At 47.8% G+C, this 16,987-nt stretch overlaps 1 protein-coding gene across 1 annotated transcript in view; it reads left to right on the top strand.

Moving 5' to 3' along the window:
* The first annotated feature begins 9,000 nt into the window (after positions 1–9,000).
* PIK3AP1 (phosphoinositide-3-kinase adaptor protein 1) overlaps positions 9,001–16,987 on the top strand; it is a 197,880-nt gene continuing 189,893 nt past the window's right edge. The window contains exon 1 of the mRNA XM_038743874.1: positions 9,001–9,058. Within this exon, the coding sequence (XP_038599802.1) occupies positions 9,046–9,058 (13 nt within the window). The 5' untranslated portion in view covers positions 9,001–9,045. The remainder of the gene's footprint in view (positions 9,059–16,987) is intronic.

The raw sequence follows: 16,987 nt of genomic DNA, 5'->3' as shown, positions 1-16,987 counted from the left end.
GAGGGAATGGGGTCCAAAGCACAGGTGGATAGAGTAGCACTTGAGAGGAGAGAGGAGATCTCATCTGAAGATGTAGCTTTCCAAGGGGGCCCGGGGCCTCACCTTGAGAAACATCGCATGGGTCACCTGGCTCTAGGTTATTTGGAGTTTTCAGCTTCCCTTGCTGGGTAGCAACAATTGTACTTCCTAAGCGCTTAGCACAGTGCTCTGCACACCACAGTAAGCGCTTTTCTAGACTGTAAGCCCACTGTTGGGTAGGGACCATCTCTATATGTTGCCAACTTGTACTTCCCAAGTGCTTAGTACAGTGCTCTGCACACAGTAAGTGCTCAATAAATACGATTGAATGAATGAATGAATAAATAAATACGATTGAATGAATGAATGAACAATTGACCTACTTCTAGCCTCTTCCCTGGGAGAAATGGGGCAGGAAGGTGGGCAGAGGCAGGAGAGATAAGGGAGAGAAGGGATTAGGAAGGATAGGCATGGTGTAGTGGACAGAGCACAGGCTTGGGAGTCAGAAGGTCATGGGTTCAAATCCTGTTCCACCACTTGTCTGCTGTGTGGCCTTGGGCAAGTCACTTCACTTCTGTGTCTCTCTAAAATGGGGATTAAGACTGTGAGCCCCCTGTGGAACAGGGACTGTGTCCATCCCGATTTGCTTGTATCCAATCCAACACTTAGTGCAGTGCCTGGCACATAGTAAGTGCTTAACAAATACCATAATTATTATTATTATTATTATTGTTATCTAGGGGCAGGTGTAGAGGGCTGGGAGAAGAGATATAATGGTCCTATCTGGAGTTGACCCATTGGGCCCCTGAGGGAGGGAGAGAGAGAGTGTTGGGGAGTGTGAAGAACAAGGTCTTGAAAATTCATTCATTCAATTGTATTTATTGAGCGCTGACTGTGTGCAGAGCACTGGACTAAGCTCTTGGGAAGTACAAGTTGAAAATCTTTCTGGGGAAAAGATCAGGTCACAGGGGCTGGAGCTAGCCCTTCCCATGGAGAGCAGATGATGAGCTTCGGGACGCAGCATGGCCTACTGGATAGACACGGGCTTGGGAGTCAGAAGGTCATGAGTTCAAATTCCGACACCACCACTCATCTGCTGTGTGACCATGGGCAAGTCACTGCATTTCTCTGGGCCTCATTTACCTCATCTATAAAAAAGGGATTAAGAGCGTGAGCCCCATGCGGGACAGCGACTGTGTCCAACCCAATTTGCTTGTATCCACCACAGCACTTAGTACAGTGCCTGGCACATAGTAAGTCATTAACAAATACCATAATTATTATGGTTATTATTATGAGCCAAGACACATGGACGCTGGAGGAAGAAGACAAGTCCGGGGGGCAGAGATTGGACCAAGGGGGTCTTGAAGTGCGGAGTACAGGGCTCACCACCCCGTATTTGCTTGATGAAAGCTGGAATTCATTCATTCAGTCATATTTATTGAGCGCTCACTGTGTGCAGAGCACTGTACTAAGCGCTTGGGAAGTACAAGTTGGCAACATATAGAGACGGTCCCTACCCAACAGTGGGCTCACAGTCTAGAAGGGGGAGACAGACAACAAAACAAAACGTATTAACAAAATAAAATAAATAGAATAGTAAATATGTACAAGTAAAATAAAATATGGTGCCGTTGTTGACAATGAGGAGGATGGGGGTGTCTGCTGAAGGCCCCAGAATTCTGGTGGGCCCGATGGACTGGGAGAGGAGTATGGAGCCTGGGGGACACCTGCTCCTCCCATCAACTAGCAGGAGAATCGAAGCGTCATGTGCCCTATTTTCTTACTTATAGTAAGATTTAGGTCAAATTCATGAAAATCGAAACAAAGCAGGGGCTGTCTCTGGGGGAAGGAGGTGAGTATTTCGCTAACCACATGCCATGAGGCCTGGAACCCAGTCCAAGCACCAGGGATCTGGTCTAGTGCATCGAGCACGGGTCTGAGAATGAATGAATGAATGATGGTATTGGTTGAGCGCTCACTATGTGCAAAGCACTGTTCTAAGCGCTGGGGAGGTTACAAGGTGATCAGGTTGTCCCACGGGGGGCTCCCAATCTTCATCCCCATTTTACAGATGAGGTAACTGAGGCCCAGAGAAGTGAAGTGAATTGCCCAAAGTCACACAGCTGACAGTTGGCAGAGCGGAATTTGAACCCATGACCTCTGACTCCAAATCCCGTGCTCTTTCCACTGAGCCATGCTGCTTCTTCAGACCTGGGTTCTAATTCCAGCTATGCCACTTGTCTTCCATGTGCATGTCTACATGTTTTGTTTTGTTGTCTGTCTCCCCCTTCTAGACTGTGAGTCTGTTGTTGGGTAGGGACCGTCTCTATATGTTGTCGACTTATACTTCCCAAGCGTTTAGTACAGTGTTCTGCACACAGTAAGAGCTCAATAAATGTGATTGAATGAATGAATGTGGCCTTGGGCAAGTTACATCACTTCTGTGTGCCTCAGTTTCCTCATCTGTAGCCCGCTGTTGGGTAGGGACCGTCTCTATTTGTTGCCAGCTTGTACCTCCCAAGTGCTTAGTATAGTGCTCTGCACACAGTAAGCACTCAGTGAATACGATTGAATGAATGAATGAATCTGTAAAATGGGGATGAAGACTATGAGCCCCATGTGAGATAGAGACTGTGTCCAACCTTATTAGCTTGTATCTCCCCCAGCACATAGAACACTACTTGACACATAGTAAGCTCTGAATAAATACCATTGCTATTAGAATTATTATTAACTATTATTATTATTATTATCATCACCTCTCCCTCCGATGGAGCTGAGTGGATTTTCAAGTCTTTTTGTCTCCTATTTTCTCTCATGGGTACTGCCTCGGCCCCTCATTCTAGACCTGCAGGCAATAATAATAATAATAATGGTATTTGTTAAGCACTTACTATGTGCAAAGCACTGTTCTAAGCGCTGGGGGGGATACAAGGTGATCAGATTGTCCCACGTGGGGCTCCCAGTCTTAATCCCCATTTTACAGACGAGGTCACTGAGGCACAGAGAAGTGAAGTGACTTGTCCAAAGTAACACAGCTGACAAGTGGCAGAGCTGGGATTAGAACCCATGACCTACATGTTGCCGACTTGTACTTCCCAAGCGCTTAGTACAGTGCTCTGCACACAGTAAGTGCTCAATAAATACGATTGAATGAATGAATGAATTCATTAAATTGTATTTGAGCACGTACTGTGTGCAAAGCACTGAACTAAGCACTTGAAAGAATACAATATAAAAATTGTATTCTTATATTTTTATAAGAGAAGCAGCGTGTCTCAGTGGAAAAAGCACGGGCTTTGGAGTCAGAGGTCACGGGTTCAAATCCCGGCTCCAACACTTGTCAGCTGTGTGACTTTGGGCAAGTCACAACTTCTCTGGGCCTCAGTTACCTCATCTGTAAAATGGGGATTAAGACTGTGAGCCCCTGTGGGACAACCTGATCACCTTGTAACTTCCCCAGAGCTTAGAACAGTGTTTTGCACATAATAAGCGCTTAATAAATGCTATTATTATTATTATTATGAGACGTGGGCTGCTGGACCTGCTGGAGTTGGTGGGACTAGGGCTGCTGGGGTAGCTGGAAGTGGGACTGCTGAGACTGGGGCTACTGGGGCTGCTGGGGCTGCTGTGTTGGAGGGTCCGCAGTGGTCGCAGGGCTTGTTGGGGTTGCTGGGGCCGTTAGGGTGGCAGCGGGGGCACGGGGACACACAGCCGGGACCCCGGCAGGGGCCAATACTGAGGGCAGGGCCAGGGCCCTGGGGACGTGCCCTCTGTCCTGGGGGTGGGCCATGGGGTCGTGTCCTCTGTCCGAGGGGGCTCGTCCTGGGGGGTATGCCCTATGTCTGGAGACGTGGCTTATCATCCGTCCTGGGGGCGTGTCGGGGGTGTGACAAATAATAATAATAATAATAATGATGGTATTTGTTAAGCGCTTACTACGTGCAAAGCACTGTTCTAAGCGCTGGGGGGATACAAGGTGATCAGGTTGTCCCACGTTGAGCTCACAGTCTTCATCCCCATTTTACAGATAATAATAATAATAATAATGGCATTTGTTAAGCGCTTACTATGTGCAGAGCACTGTTCTAAGCGCTGGGGGAGATACAAGGTAATCAAGTTGTCCCACGTGGGGCTCACGGTCTTAGTCCCCATTTTACAGATAAGGTAACTGAGGCTCAGAGAAGTTAAGTGACTTGCCCAAGGTCACACAGCAGACATGTGGCGGAGTCGGGATTCGAACCCATGACCTCTGACTCCAAAGCCCGGGCTCTTTCCACTGAGCCACGCTGCTTTTCTAGATCACCCTAAAAAAACCTAAAAAAACCCTTTCTTGACCCCACCTCACCTTCTAGTTATCGTCCCATATCCCTCCTACCATTCCTTTCCAAACTCCTTGAACGAGTTGTCTACACGCGCTGCCTAGAATTCCTCAACAACAACTCTCTCCTCGACCCCCTCCAGTCTGGCTTCCGTCCCCTTCATTCCACGGAAACTGCGCTCTCAAAGGTCACCAATGACCTCCTGCTTGCCAAATCCAACGGCTCATACTCTGTCCTAATCCTCCTCGACCTCTCAGCTGCCTTTGACACTGTGGACCACCCCCTTCTCCTCAACACGTTATCTGACCTTGGCTTCACAGACTCCGTCCTCTCCTGGTTCTCCTCTTATCTCTCCGGTCGTTCTTTCTCAGTCTCTTTTGCAGGCTCCTCCTCCCCCTCCCATCCTCTTACTGTGGGGGTTCCCCAAGGTTCAGTGCTTGGTCCCCTTCTGTTCTCAATCTACACTCACTCCCTTGCTGACCTCATTGGCTCCCACGGCTTCAACTATCACCTCTACGCTGATGACACCCAGATCTCCATCTCTGCCCCTGCTCTCTACCCCTCCCTCCAGGCTCGCATCTCCTCCTGCCTTCAGGACATCTCCATCTGGATGTCCGCCCGCCACCTAAAGCTCAACATGTCGAAGACTGAGCTCCTTGTCTTCCCTCCCAAACCTTGTCCTCTCCCTGACTTTCCCATCTCTGTTGACGGCACTACCATCCTTCCCGTCTCACAAGCCCGCAACCTTGGTGTCATCCTCGACTCCGCTCTCTCATTCACCCCTCACATCCAAGCCGTCACCAAAACCTGCCGGTCTCAGCTCCGCAACATTGCCAAGATCCGCCCTTTCCTCTCCATCCAAACCGCTACCCTGCTAATTCAAGCTCTCATCCTATCCCGTCTGGACTACTGCACTAGCCTTCTCTCTGATCTCCCATCCTCGTGTCTCTCTCCACTTCAATCCATACTTCATGCTGCTGCCCGGATTATCTTTGTCCAGAAACGCTCTGGACATATTACTCCCCTCCTCAAAAACCTCCAATGGCTACCGATCAATCTGCGCATCAGGCAGAAACTCCTCACCCTGGGCTTCAAGGCTGTCCATCACCTCGCCCCCTCCTACCTCACCTCCCTTCTCTCCTTCTACTGCCCAGCCCGCACCCTCCGCTCCTCCGCCGCTAATCTCCTCACCGTACCTCGCTCTCGCCTGTCCCGCCATCGACCCCCGGCCCACGTCATCCCCCCGGGCCTGGAATGCCCTCCCTCTGCCCATCCGCCAAGCTAGCTCTCTTCCTCCCTTCAAGGCCCTGCTGAGAGCTCACCTCCTCCAGGAGGCCTTCCCAGACTGAGCCCCTTCTTTCCTCTCCCCCTCGTCCCCCTCTCCATCCTCCCGTCTTACCTCCTTCCCTTCCCCACAGCACCTGTATATATGTATATATGGTTGTACATATTTATTACTCTGTTTATCTATTTATTTATTTATTTTACTTGTACATTTCTATCCTACTTATTTTATTTTGTTGGTATGTTTGGTTCTGTTCTCTGTCTCCCCCTTTTAGACTGTGAGCCCACTGTTGGGTAGGGACTGTCTCTATGTGATGCCAATTTGTGCTTCCCAAGCGCTTAGTACAGTGCTCTGCACATAGTAAGCACTCAATAAATACGATTGATTGATTGATTGATTGATCACCCAGCTGACGAGTCACTGAGGCACAGAGCAGTGAAGTGACTCAGGATTCGAACCCATGACCTCTGACTCTCAAGCCCATGCTCTTCCGGCTCTGCCAATTGTCAGCTGTGTGACTTTGGGCAAGTCACGTAGATTCTCCGTGCCTCAGTTACCTCACCTGTAAAATGGGGATTGAGACTGTGAGCCCACGTGGGAGAACCTGATCACCTTGTAACCTCCCCAGTGCTTAGAACAGTGCTTTTCACTTAATAAGCGCTTAATAAATGCCATTATTATTATTATTATTATAAGGTGATCAGGTTGTCCCACATGGGGCTCACAGTCTTCATCCCCATTTTACAGATGAGGTAACTGAGGCCCAGAGAAGTGACTTGCCCAAAGTCACAGAGAAGTAGCGTGGCTCAGTGGAAAGAGCCCGGGCTTTGGAGTCAGAGATCATGCGTTCAAATCCCGGCTCAGCCAATTGTCAGCTGTGTGACTTGGGTAGGTCACTTAACTTCTCTGTGCCTCAGTGACCTCATCTGTAAAATGGGGATTAAGACTGTGAGCCGCAGGTAGGACAACTTGGTCACCTTGTATCCCCCCAGCGCTTAGAACAGTGTTTTGCACATAGTAAGCACTTAATAAATGCTATTATTATTATTATTATTATTATTACAAGGTGATCAGGGTGTCCCACGTGGGGCTCAGTCTTCATCCCCATTTAACAGATGAGGTAACTGAGGCCCGGAGAAGTGACTTGCCCAAAGTCACAGAGAAGCAGCGTGGCTCAGTGGAAAGAGCCTGGGCTTTGGAGTCAGAAGTTATGCGTTCAAATTCCGGCTCCTCCAATTGTCAACTGTGTGACTTGGGCAGGTCACAACTTCTCTATGCCTCAGTGACCTCATCTGTAAAATGGGGATTAAGACTGCGAGCCCCATGTGGGACAACCTGATCACCTTGTATCCCCCCAGCGCTTAGAACAGCGCTTTGCACATAGTAAGCACTTAATAAATGCCATTATTATTAGAGAAGCAGCGTAGCTCAGTGGAAAGAGCATGGGCTTTGGAGTCAGAGGTCATGGGTTCAAATCCCAGTTCCGCCAATTGTCAGCTGTGTGACCTGGGGCAAGTCACTTCACTTCTCTGGGCCTCAGTTCCCTCATCTGTAAAATGGGGTTTAAGACTGTGAGCCCCCTGGGGGACATCCTGATCACCTTGTAACCCCCCCAGCGCTTAGAACAGTGCTTCGCACATAATGAGCGCTTAATAAATGCCATCATTATTATTATTATTACAGAGCTGACAATTGGCGGGGTCGGGATTTGAACCCATGACCTCTGACTCCAAAGCCCGGGCTCTTTCCACTGAGCCATGCCCCTGTGTAAGGGGGTGTGGACAGTGTCTGGGGATGTGACTAGGGGTATGCCCCCCATCCTTGGGGGGCGGTCAGGGGAATGGTCTGTGTCACGGGGGGGGGGGGGTGGCCTGTGGCGTGGTCACTATCCAAGGGCGTGGCCAAGGCCATTCATTCATTCATTCAATTGTATTTATTGAGCGCCTACTGTGTGCAGAGCATTCATTCATTCATTCAATCGTATTTATTGAACGCTTACTGTGGGCAGAGCACTGGACTAAGCGCTTGGGAAGTCCAAGTTGGCAACATATAGAGAGAGACGGTCCCTACTGTGTGCAGAGCACTGTACTAAGCGCTTGGGAAGTCAAGTTGGCCACACAGAGAGACGGTCCCTACCCAACAACGGGCTCCCAGTCTAGAAGGGGGAGACGGACAACAAAACAAAACATGTGGACAGGTGTCAGGTCGTCAGAATAAATCAAAATAAAGCTACATGCGCATTATTAACAAAATAAATAGAATAGTAAATATGTCCAAGTGAAAAAAATAGAGCAATAAATCTGTACAAACCTATGTACAGGTGCTGTGGGGAGGGGAAGGAGGGAGGGCGGGAGGGATGGGGAGGGGGAGAGGAAAAAAGGGGGCAAGGTCCGGTGAGGGGCCTGTCTTTGGGGGGGTTGGCCTGCCTTTGGGGGCGTGGCCAATGTCCGGGGGGTGGCCTGTATTGGGCCGGTGGCCTGTATTGGCCACCTTCCTTCCTCTCCCCCTCGTCCCCCTCTCCATCCCCCCCATCTTACCTCCTTCCCTTCCCCACAGCACCTGTATATATGTATATATGTGTGTACATATTTTTTTTACTCTATTTATTTATTTAATTTATTTGTACATATCTATTCTATTTATTTTATTTTGTTAGTATGTTTGGTTTTGTTCTCTGTCTCCCCCTTCTAGACTGTGAGCCCACTGTTGGGTAGGGACTGTCTCTAGATGTTGCCAACTTGTTCTTCCCAAGCGCTTAGTCCAGTGCTCTGCACACAGTAAGCGCTCAATAAATACTATTGATTGATTTGGGCGTGTGGCCAGTGTCCCGGGAGGGGCCTGTATGGGGGGGGGTGGCCTGTCTTGGGGGGCGTGGGCAATTCTGTTTATTCTGATAGTATTGACACCTGTCTACTGGTTTGGTTTTGTTGTCTGTCTCCCCCTTTTAGACTGTGAGCCCGTTGTTGGGGAGGGACCGGCTCTCTATTTTGCCAGCTCGTACTTCCCAAGCGCTTAGTACAGGCTCTGCACACAGTAAGCGCTCAATAAATACGATTGAATGAATGAATGAATCAGTCAATCGTATTTATTGAGCGCTTACTGTGTGCAGAGCACTGTACTAAGCGCTTGGGAAGTACAAGTTGGCAACATATAGAGACAGTCCCTACCCAATGAATGAATGTCCGGGGTGGGGCCTGTATTGGGGGGGTGACCTGTCTTTGGGGGCGTGTGGCCAGTGTCCCGGGGAGTGGCTTGTATTGGGGGGGTGGCTATTGTTTGGGGGGCGTGACTAGGGGCGTGCCCATTGCCCGGGTCCGTCCCGGCCGAGGAAGCGGGGCCAGTCCAGTTCTGCTGTGGTGCTGTGCTGAGCGCTGCGGTCCGGGCGGGGATGCAAGGGGGCCCCCCGCGCCCCCCACCATGGCAGCCTCAGGTCAGCATTCATTCCCACTCGTATTTATTGATTATTTTTGATATCATTAAGCGCTTACTATGTGCAAAGCACTGTTGTTCTAAGGGCTGTTAAGGCCCTACTGAGAGCTCACCTCCTCCAGGAGGCCTTTCCAGACTGAGCCCCTTCCTCGTCCCCCTCTCCATCCCCCCATCTTACCTCCTTCCCTTCCCCACAGCACCTGTATATATGGATATATGTTTGTACATGTTTATTACTCTATTTATCTTACTTAGAGTCATAAATATGTACAAACATATATCCATGTATACAGGTGCTGTGGGGAAGGGAAGGAAGTAAGGTTTATTTATCTTACTTGTACATATCTATTCTATTTATTTTATTTTGTTAGTATGTTTGGTTCTGTCCTCTGTCTCCCCCTTCTAGACTGTGAGCCCGCTGTTGGGTAGGGACTGTCTCTATATGTTGCCAACTTGTACTTCCCAAGCGCTTAGTCCAGTACTCTGCACACAGTAAGCGCTCAATAAATACAATTGATTGAGTGATTGATTGACTGTCTCTGTGTTGCCGACTTGTACTTCCCAAGCGCTTAGTCCAGTGCTCTGCGCACAGTAAGCGCTCAATAAATACGATTGATTGATTGATTACTATGCGCAAAGCACTGTTCTAAGCGCCGGGGAGGTCACAAGCTAATGAGGTTGTCCCACGGGGGGCTCACAGTCTTAACCCCCATTTTGCAGATGAGGGAACTGAGGCCCAGAGAAGTGAAGTGACTTGTCCAAAGTCGCACAGCTGACAATTGGCGGAGTCGGGATTTGAACCTCTGACCTCTGACTCCAAAGCCCGGGCTCTTTCCACTGAACCACGCTGCTTCTGAGCGTTTAGTGTGTGCAGAGCACTGTACTAAGCGCTTGGGAAGTACAAATTGGCGACATATAGAGACGGTCCCTACCCAACAGTGGGCTCACAGTCAGCACCCCCCTGCCCCCTATTCCCCTCCCTCCCTTCTCCAACCCTCCGCTCCCTCCTTTCCAGGAGGCCTTCCCAGACTGAGCCCCTTCCTTCCTCTCCCCCTCGTCCCCCTCTCCATCCCCCCCATCTTACCTCCTTCCCTTCCCCACAGCACCTGTATATATGGATATATGTTTGTACATATTTATTACTCTATTTATTTTACTTGTACATACCTATTCTATTTTTTTTTAATTTTGTTAATATGTTTGGTTTTGTTGTCTGAGAGCCCACTGTTTCTAGACTGAGAGCCCACTGTTGGGTAGGGACCGTCTCTATATGTTGCCAACTTGTACTTCCCAAGCGCTTAGTACAGTGCTCTGCACACAGTAAGCGCTCAATAAATACGATTGATTGATTGATTCTACAACCCCGCTTCCCAGCGCTCTGCACACGGGCAGCGCTCAGTAAATACGAAGGCCTGAGCCAACGAAGGAAACGGGGGACGAATAATAATAACCTTCTAGACCGTGAGCCCACTGTTGAGTAGGGACTGTCTCTATATGTTGCCAATTTGTACTTCCCAAGCGCTTAGTACAGCGCTGTGCACACAGTAAGCGCTCAATAAATACGATTGAATGAATGAATGAATGAATAATGATGGCATTTATTATTAATAATAATGGTATTTGTTAAGCACTTACTATGTGCAAAGCACTGTTCTAAGCGTTGGGGGGATACAGGGTTGTCCCACGTGGGGCTCACAGTCTTAATCCCCATTTTACAGATGAGGGAACTGAGGTCCAGAGAAGTTAAGTGACTTTTTTTTAATGGCATTTATTAAGCGCTTGCTATGTGCAAAGCACTGTTCTAAGCGCCGAGGAAGTTACAAGTTGATCAGGTTGTCCCACGGGGGGCTCACAGTCTTAATCCCCATTTTACAGATGAGGTAACTGAGGCACAGAGAAGTGAAGTGACTTGCCCAAAGTCACACAGCTGTCAGTTGGCAGAGCCGGGGTTTGAACCCATGACCTCTGACTCCAAAGCCCGTGCTCTTTCCACTAAGCCACGCTGCTTCTCATAATAATAATTATTATTATTGTATCAACCCTGGCATTTAGTACAGTGCCTGGCACATAATAATAATGATGGTATTTGTTAAGCGCTTACTATGTGCCAAGCACTGTTCTAAGCGCTGGGGTAGATACAGGGTAATCAGGTTGTCCCACTTGGGGCTCACGGTTTTAATCCCCATTTTACAGGTGAGGTAAGTGAGGCACAGAGAAGTTAAGTGACTTGCCCAAGGTCACACAGCCGATAAGTGGCAAAGCCGGGATTAGAACCCACGACCTCTGAGTCCCAAGCCCGGGCTCTTTCCACCAAGCCACACTGCTTCTCTTCGTAAGCATAGCATAAAGCTTCTCTTGTTAAGCACAGTAAGTGCTTAACAAATACCATCATTATTATTTTTATTTTTATTATTTAGATTGAAGGGTCTTTAGTAGGGGATTTCCTCTTAGGGGTTTGCCCATAATGGTTTCATCAGCAAAGGACAAAAAGCTTTTATTTGGAAGGGATTTTTCGAATGTAAAATTGCACTTGGACTTCGCATCCTTCTAGGACAGATCTGAAATAACCCCATTTTCTGGATCTTGAAGCAGAACAGTGAGAGGTGCTTCCACGGAAAGGGGGCCTACAAGGGGCAGAATCAATCAATCAATTCATCAGTGTTATTTATTGAGCACTGTGTGCAGAGCACTGTACTAAGCGCCTGGAACCACTACTCCAAAGAAGGAGAAGTGGCAGGGAAGGAAGAGTTGGGGCAGAGGGAGTAGGATACCAAGGGAATTATGTCAGCTCATACAAACACACACTTTCTCAGACATTCATTCAGTCGTATTTATTGAGCGCTTACTGTTTGCAGAGCACTGGACTAAGTGCTTGGAAAGTACAGTTCGGCAACAGAGACAATCCCTACCCAACAATGGGCTGGCAATAATAATTGGAAGACCAAAAGTTAATAATAAAGTGATAATAATAACAATTGTGGTATTCGTTCAGCATTTACTATGTGCCAAGTACTGTACTAAGCACTGGGGTAGAAACAAGATAATCAGGTCCCACATGGGGCTCACAGTCTTAAGTAGGGGGGAGAATGGGCATTGAATCCCTATTTTGCAGATGAGGGAACTGAGGCACGGAGAAGTGAAATGACTTGCTCAAGATCACACAGCAGATACAGGGCAGAGCAGGATTAGAACCCAGGTCCTCTGACTCCTGGGCCCATGCTCTTTCCAGTAGACCGTACTGCTTTGCGTAGGGTAGGGACTGTATATATTGCCAAATTGTGCTTTCCAAGCGCTTAGTACAGTGCTGTCCTCAATAAATACAATTGAATGAATGAATGAATAATAATAACGCCTCCCTTAAAGTAATAATGCAATAAATAATACAAAAATTATTCTTTTGGAGAAGTAGAATGGTCAAGCGGATAGAGCCTGGGAATCAGACAGACTTGGGTTCTAATCCCGACTCTACCACTTTTCTGCTGTGTGACCTGGGGCAAGTCACTAACTTCTCTGTGGTTCAGTTACCTCATCTGTCAAGCGGGGATTAAGACTGTGAGCTCCACGTGGGACACGGACCATGTCCGACCTGATTAGCTTGTTATCTACTCCAGTGCTTAGTACAGTGCCTGGCGCATAGTAAGCGCTTAATAAATGCCATTAAAAATAATAACAATAATAATAATTGTGGTATCTGTTAAACTCTTACTATGGTCCAACTAGTATGGGGTGGATACGGTCAGATTAAATGCAGTGGCCACCACCACACCAGAGCTCTTGCTGGGACACAGCCTGTAATAATAATAATAATAATGATAATGATGGCATTTATTAAGCACTTACCATGTGCAGAGCACTGTTCTAAGCGCTGGGGAGGTTACAAGGCGATCAGGTTGTCCCACATGGGGCTCACGGTCTTCATCCCCATTTTACAGATGAGGGAACTGAGGCCCAGAGAAGTGAAGTGACTTGCCCAAAGTCACACAGCTGACAATTGGCAGAGCCGGGATTTGAACCCGTGACCTCTGACCCCAAAGTCCGTGCTCTTTTCCACTGAGCCACGCCCAAAGCGAGGAGGATGTAGGATGGAGACGACTTTTCCCTGGAATTTTAGAGGTGGGCTCTGATTGTGGTAGTGCTGGAGGAAGGGACTGTGTTCAATCAGTTGTGTTTATTGAGCGTTTACCGTGTGTAGAGCACTGTACTAAGCGCGTGGGAGAGTTCAGTAGAACAGAGTTGGTAGGTGTGTTCCCTGTCCACAGTGAGCTACACCCTAGAGGAGTTCCCCGGCTGATTCAATCAATCAATCAATCAATCGTATTTATTGAGCGCTTCCTATCCATGAAGCCCCGGGACCCTGTGGTTCTCGCTGCGGCCTTTGCCCAAACAGGGAATCGGGTCTGTCCAGGGATCAGAAAACGGGGGGGTAGTCTGCCCTAATTCACTCATTCATTCAATCGTATTTATTGAGCGCTTACTGCGTGCAGTGCACTGTACTAAGCGCTTGGGAAGTACAAGTCGGCAACAGATAGAGATGGTCCCTACCCAACAACGGGCTCACAGTCTGGAAGGGGGAGACAGACAACACAATAAAACATGTAGACAGGTGTCAAAATCGTCTTAGCTAAAATTAGTCTGTGGCATTTAGTGCGTGCTTACTGGAGAAGCAGTGTGGCTTATCATCAATCGTATTTATTGAGCGCTTACGATGTGCGGAGCACTGTACTAAGCGCTTGGGAAGTACAAGTTGGCAACATATAGAGACAGTCCCTACCCAACAGTGGGCTCACAGATTGAATTCATCCAGTCATATTTATTGAATGCTTACTATATGCCGAGCACTTTACTAAGCGCTTAGGAAAGTACAATACAACAGGATTGGTTAGTGGATAGAGCCTGGGCCTAGGAGTCAGAAGGATCTGGATTCTAATTCTGACTCCGCCCCAGGTCTGCTGTGTGACATTGGGCGAGTCGCTTCATGTGGGTCTCAGTTCCCTCGTCTGTAAAATGGGGATTAAGAACGTGAGCCCCATGTGGTACAGGGACTGTGTCCAACCTGATTGACTTTTATCTATCCCAGCACTTAGTACAGTGCTTGGCACGTAGCCAGCACTTAATAATACCGCAATTATTATTACTGTTCATTAATTAATCAATCAATCATATTTATTGAGCGCTTACTGTGTGCAGAGCACTGTACTAAGCGCTTGGGAAGTACAAGTCGGCAACATACAGAGACGGTCCCTACCCAACAGTGGGCTCACAGATTGAATTCATTCAATCATATTTATTGAATGCTTACTGTGTGCCGAGCACTTTACTAAGCGCTTGGGAAAGTACAATACAGCAGAGTTGGTAAAGATATTCCCTGTCCACAATGAATTTGAGAAAAGTGATGTTCATTCATTCAATCATATTTATTGAGCATTTACTGTGTGCAGCACTTTACTAAGCGCTTGGGAAAGTACAATACAACAGAGGTGGTAAAGACATTCCCTGACCACAGTGAATTTGAGAAAAGTGATGGTCATTCATTCAATCATATTTATTGAGCATTCACTGTGTGCAGTTGCCAACGTTGCCAACTTGTACTTCCCAAGCGCTTAGTACAGTGCTCTGCACACAGTAAGCGCTCAATAAATACGATTGATTGCAGAGCACTGTACTAAGTGCTTGGAAAGTACAATTCAGCAAAAAATAGAGACAATCCCTACCCAACAACGGGCTCACAGTCTAGAAAAGGGGAGAAAGGCAACAAAATAGCAAATGGACAGGCATCAAGAGCATCAATGCAAATAAATAGAATTATAGAGATGTAAAAGCACATAGGAAAAATTCAAGGGATGTACCAATCAAGGTATTATTATTATTGTCTTGTAGGGCTTCGGGGACAAAGGGGTTCAGTATTATAGAGATGTAGAAGCACATAGGAAAAATTCAAGGGATGTACAAATCAAGGTATTATTATTATTGTCTTGTAGGGCTTCGGGGACGAAGGGGTTCAGTAATATAGAGATGTAAAAGCACATAGGAAAAATTCAAGGGATGTACAAATCAAGGTATTATTATTGTCTTGTAGGGCTTCGGGGATGAAGGGGTTCAGTAATATAGAGATGTAAAAGCACATAGGAAAAATTCAAGGGATGTGCAAATCAAGGTATTATTATTATTGTCTTGTAGGGCTTCGGGGACGAAGGGGTTCAGTATTATAGAGATGTAAAAGCACATAGGAAAAATTCAAGGGATGTACAAATCAAGGTATTATTAGAGAAGCAGCGTGGCTCAGTGGAAAGAGCCCGGGCTTGGGAGTCAGGGGTCATGGGTTCAAATGCCGGCTCCGCCACTTGTCAGCTGTGTGACTTTGGACAAGTCACTTCACTTCTCTGTGCCTCAGTGACCTCATCTGTAAAATGGGGATTAAGACTGTGAGCCCCATGTGGGACAACCTGATCACCTTGTAACCTCCCCAGTGCTTAGAACAGTGCTTTGCACATAGTAAGCGCTTAATAAAAGCCATTATTATTAGTAGTAGTACTATTATTATTATTGTCTTGTAGGGCTTCGGGGACGAAGGGGTTCAGTATTATAGAGATGTAAAAGCACATAGGAAAAATTCAAGGGACGTACAAATCAGGGTATTATTATTATTGTCTTGTAGGGCTTCGGGGACGAAAGGGTTCAGTATGGGACCTCCAAGCGTGCAGCGTGGGTTTTCTTTCACGTGATTGGTATATTTGCGTTTGCTGGGGTTTCCCCATGGACAGCTGGGACTTCAAGTCATTTTTACACCCCAAGTCCCCGCAGCCCCCGGGGATGACCGCACTGCTAAACATGCTGGGTGGGTCCCAGGACTGTCCTGGGGGTGAAGCCAAGCGCCCACCACCTCGCCCCCTTCTCCATTTGAGATTGGGGGCGAATTGGGCCTGCCCAGCCCTGGACCTTAGCCTAGCCAAGGCTCAACAGTTTGGGGCAGCGCAGAAGGAAGGGTGACCATGTCTGAATCACGGAGACTCCTGATGTTCTTCAGGTTTTGCCACAAGGATCCTGATTCACAGCTTCCCCTCTCCATATTTTTTTTATAATGACATTTATTAAGCGCTTACTATGTGCAAAGCACTGTTCTAAGCGCTGGGGAGGATACAAGGTGGCCAGGTTGTCCCACATGGGGCTCACAGTCTTAATCCCCATTTTACAGATGAGGAAACTGAGGCACAGAGAAGTTAAGCGACTTGCCCAAAGTCACACAGCTGACAAGTGGCGGAGCCAGGATTTGAACCCATGACCTCTGACTCCAAAGCCCGGGCTCTTTCCACTGAGCCACGCGTGATGTCTCAGATTTGGGCTACAAGCAGCTTGTTGGATTTGTCATCGATCAGTAGCATTTACTGAACGCATCCTGAGAGCAGAGCACTAGACTGAGTGCTTGGAGTTTAGCTTCCCCTGCTAGACTGTAAACTCCTTTAGGGCAGAGATTGTGTCGTCTAACTCTAATAATAATAATAATTATGGCATTTGTTAAGTGCTTACTATGTGCAAAGCACTGTTCTAAGCGCTGATGATAATGATGGTATTTGTTAAGCGTTTACTATGTTCAAAGAACTGTTCTAAGCACCGGGTAAGGTAATCAGGTTGTCCCACGGGGGGCTCACAGTCTCAATCCCCATTTTCCAGACGAGGTAACTGAGGCACAGAGAAGCTAAGTGGTTTGCCCACAGTCAAACAGCCGATAAGTGGTGGAGCCGGGATTAGAACTCACGTCCTCCAACTCCCAAGCCCGCGCTCTTGCCACTAATCCACGCTGCTTCTCCAGGCCTCCTAAGCGCTCAGTACAAGGCCCTGCCCACCGTAGGTGCTCAACAGGTGCTATTGATTGATTGTAACAGGCTCAGTGAAGCAGCATGGCCTAGTCAGGCCTGGGAGTCAGAAGGACCTG

This window comes from Tachyglossus aculeatus, chromosome 3, assembly GCF_015852505.1.
Source record: "Tachyglossus aculeatus isolate mTacAcu1 chromosome 3, mTacAcu1.pri, whole genome shotgun sequence".
Lineage (NCBI taxonomy): Eukaryota > Metazoa > Chordata > Mammalia > Monotremata > Tachyglossidae > Tachyglossus > Tachyglossus aculeatus.
This window is presented reverse-complemented; position numbering and strand designations above follow the sequence as displayed.